The sequence below is a fragment of the Dipodomys ordii genome, unplaced genomic scaffold, assembly GCF_000151885.1.
Source record: "Dipodomys ordii isolate 6190 unplaced genomic scaffold, Dord_2.0 Scaffold69, whole genome shotgun sequence".
Lineage (NCBI taxonomy): Eukaryota > Metazoa > Chordata > Mammalia > Rodentia > Heteromyidae > Dipodomys > Dipodomys ordii.
Window position 1 is genome coordinate 2,416,426 of NW_012267285.1, and position 3,418 is coordinate 2,419,843.

At 69.3% G+C, this 3,418-nt stretch overlaps 1 protein-coding gene across 1 annotated transcript in view; it reads left to right on the top strand.

Annotated features, from left to right (window-relative positions):
- Ddx11 (DEAD/H (Asp-Glu-Ala-Asp/His) box helicase 11) overlaps positions 1-3,418 on the top strand; it is a 10,292-nt gene that overhangs the window by 1,708 nt on the left and 5,166 nt on the right. Inside the window, exons 3-9 of the mRNA XM_013023612.1 lie at positions 1-57; positions 304-455; positions 656-701; positions 1,130-1,237; positions 1,340-1,427; positions 2,135-2,349; positions 3,157-3,335. The exon at positions 1-57 is cut by the window's left edge and continues 16 nt beyond it. Coding sequence (XP_012879066.1) covers positions 1-57; positions 304-455; positions 656-701; positions 1,130-1,237; positions 1,340-1,427; positions 2,135-2,349; positions 3,157-3,335 — 845 coding nt within the window. The remainder of the gene's footprint in view (positions 58-303; positions 456-655; positions 702-1,129; positions 1,238-1,339; positions 1,428-2,134; positions 2,350-3,156; positions 3,336-3,418) is intronic.

Below are 3,418 nucleotides of genomic sequence, written 5' to 3' on the forward strand. Positions count from 1 at the left end.
CGGCTGCAGCGCGTCCGCCACGATGCGCGGCTCAAGTACGCGGCCGCCAAGCGCCTGGTGAGCGTCCCGGGCCCCTGCGGGGCTGGGGTGCGGCCTCAAAACCGGGTGCTGTCCCGGGCCCCTGCGGGGGTGGGGTTGGGCCTGGAGGTTGGTTCCCCTTTCCCAGTAGGCGGGTACCCCGAGCCGTGGGGGCTCTGAGCTCCAGCCAGGTGGTCAGGGGAATGCAGGCCCCGCGCTTGGTGCCCCCACAATCCACCCCAAGAGCTGAGACGACCCCCCCCCCCCGTCTTCTCCCTTCCTCAGAGGCAGGAGGACGAGGTGGCCAGTCTCCTGCGCCTGAGCCAGGAGATGCTGGCGGGGTCGGGAGCGGAGGCCGGGGCGGAGCTGGAGGCCGGGGAGGAGGAGCTGGTCCTGGCAGAGTACGAGAGCGATGAGGACAAGCGGGTGGCCACCAGGTGAGGGGGACCCCCCTCCCCCGTCCCGAGGTCCCCCAGCCTCCGCCTGCGTCCACCTTCCCTGGGGGGCTTAGTTTCCCTGCTGTCAGGCTAGCGGCAGGGCTGGGCACCCGCCCTGCTGGACGGGGGGGTCCACGCACGCCCTGCATGGGTGGGTGGCGTTGCTGGCTGGGGACCCTGAGTTCCCTCTGGTTTCTCAGCGTGGAGGAGGAGGAGGATGACCTGGAGGAGGAACACGTGACCAAGGTGAGGGTCCCGGGGGTCCTGTGTCACCCCGCCGGCCTCGGGTCCCTGCAGAGGGCCGGTGCGCGGCTGCTCCCCGCGGGGGCTGCAGTGAGCCGTGGTGGACAGCAGGGGGCGCCGTGTGCACGCTGGGCCCAGAGGTGCGGGGCTCTGGATCCGCTCAGACCCCAAAGGTGCAAGGCGTCTTCCCGCGCTCCCCCCGCCCCATTCCCCCCTTCTCCCCATCTCCTTTTTCCCTTTTCTCCTCCCCTCTCTCTTCTGTTCTCTCCGCTGAGGGCCAGTCTCCCTTTGGGGGACGTGGGGAGATGCCCAAGAAGGTGGGGGGGGTCTTCACCCCGTAAACAGCTCTCCTCCCGTCCGTGACCTCTGCGCCCCGGCTGGCCCGTGGGGAGCGCCGAGGCCCCACCCACGGCCCGTGTTCCCCCCGGCAGATCTATTACTGCAGCCGCACGCACTCGCAGCTCAGCCAGTTCGTGCGCGAGGTGCAGAAGAGCCCCTTCGGCAAGGGCACGCGCCTGGTCGCCCTGGGCTCGCGCCAGGTGAGCGCCGCTGCCCCCGCCCTTCCCGCCCCTTCCCGCCCCGGCGGCGGAGGCCGGGAGCTTCAGCGCTGGGCTCCGTGCCTCCCCCATCCTGTCTCCTAGAACCTGTGCGTGAACGCGGAGGTGAGCAGCCTGCGGTCCGTGGAGCTCATCAATGACCGCTGCCTGGAGATGCAGAGAAGCAAGCATGGTGCGCAGCCGGCCCTCGGGAGCAGGGCAGGGGGAGGCGGCGGGGGTCAGGCCCCGTCCCCCTTGGGAGCAGGGTCCCGTGTCCTGGCCTGGAGATGGGCTTTTTGTTTTTGGTCAGTTGTGGGACTTGAACTCGGGGCCTGGGCGCTGTCCCTCAGCTCAAGGCGGGCGCTCTACCACTTGAGCCACAGCGCCACTTCGGGTTTTCTGGTGGTTCGTGGGAGATCAGAGTCTCAGGGACTTTCCTGCCCAGACCGGCTTTGAACCACAATCCTCAGATCTCAGCCTCCTGAGTCGCTGGGATGACAGGTGTGAGCCAGCGACATGCGGCTTGGAGCTGGTTTTGTAGCCCATTTATGGAGAACATGAAATCCCAGGATGTCTGGGTTCTGGTGTGGCTCCCGCCTGTCACCCCTGCTACTCAGGAGGCTGAGATCAGCGGATCCTCCCGGGAAGCCGGCCCAGGCAGGAAAATCCACAAGGCTTTCCTCTCTAAGCACTAAAAGGCCAGAAACGGAGCCGTGGCTCGGGCCGTAGTGCACTAACCAGCCTTGAGTGAGAAAAGCTAAGGGCCAGCGCCCGGGGAGCTCAGTTCAAGGCCCAGCACCGGCGCTTACAAAATAGTAGCCCAGAATGCGACCGTGAGCACAGGAAGGGGCCTGGAGAGTCTCACACCTCCCCCTCCCCCCCCTCCCCGTCCCCCTGCAGAGAACCACAGAGCGGAGCCCGACCAGCCCAAGAGGCGGCGGCCGGGGGGCCGGGCGGCGCGGGCCAGCTGCCCCTTCTACAGCCACGAGCAGCTGCGGCTGCTGCAGGACGAGATCCTGGTGGGCGTGAGGGACGTGGAGCAGCTGGTGGCGCTGGGCAGGGAGGCCCGGGCCTGCCCCTACTACGGGAGCCGGCTGGCCATTCCCCAGGCCCAGGTGAGGGCCGGGGGGCCGTGGAGAGGGGTCCGGCGGGAGGCGGGCCGGGGCCGGGCCCAAGGCACGACGTCCCCCCTCAACCTGCACAAGCGGGGCCTCGGATCCCCCACAGACCCCGCGGCTCTGGGTGACCCCCACTGCGCCTGCGTGGGAGCGGCCTGGGGGCCGGCTTGCTGCTCCTCCCCTCGGCCTGCTGTGGAGGCCAGGCCGGCCCAGGGATCTCGAGGGCAGACACTCGGGGATCCCCCCCCTCACCCCAAGGCTCCGTGATCGCCACACCCCACGCCGCCGTCACCCCCTGCGTGCCTCTGTGGGGCTGGGGTTTTGGTGAAACAGCAATGTTCCTCCTGGAGGCCCCGGCTCCAAGCCCCCCCACACCCCCCCTTGGGTTTGTCTCTCAGGACCTGGGTCTCGAACTTGCAGCCCTCCCTTGCCTTGCTGCTGACCCCGTGTTCCAGCTGGGCGGGGTTGCTCTGTTCCACCACCCCGCCCTTGGCGGTGCTTTTATTTCCTCTTATTGCCCCGGGATTGAGCTCAGGGCCCGGGCGCTGTGGGAGCTTTTCTGCTCCAGGCTGGTGCTCTGCCCCTTGAGCCGCAGCGCCGCTCTCAGCGTTGTGATGTGCGAGTCTCCCAGGCTTTCCCGCCTGGGCTGTTGAACCCGATCCTCACGGCTCAGCCTCCTGAGTCCCGGGCAGGCTGTGGGGGCGGGGGGTGCGTTTTGGGGGCGAGGCCCGTTACCCACCAGCCAGGACAAGGCCGGAAGTGGGGCGGGCCTGGCGGGCCGAGGCCCACGGTCGCTCCCCGCAGCTGGTGGTGCTGCCCTACTCGATGCTCCTGCACGAGGCCACGCGGCGGGCCGCGGGCGTCCGCCTGCAGGGCCAGGTGGTCATCATCGACGAGGCTCACAACCTGATGGACGCCATCGCCGGCATGCACGGGGCCGAGGTCCGCGGCTCCCAGGTAGCGGCCCTCCCCCGCTCCCTGGGGTGGGGGGAAGTGTGGATCCCAGAGCCCCGGTGGGGGGCCGAGGGGGTCATCCGTGGCCTGGCCTGGCCCGGTGGGGCTGGGC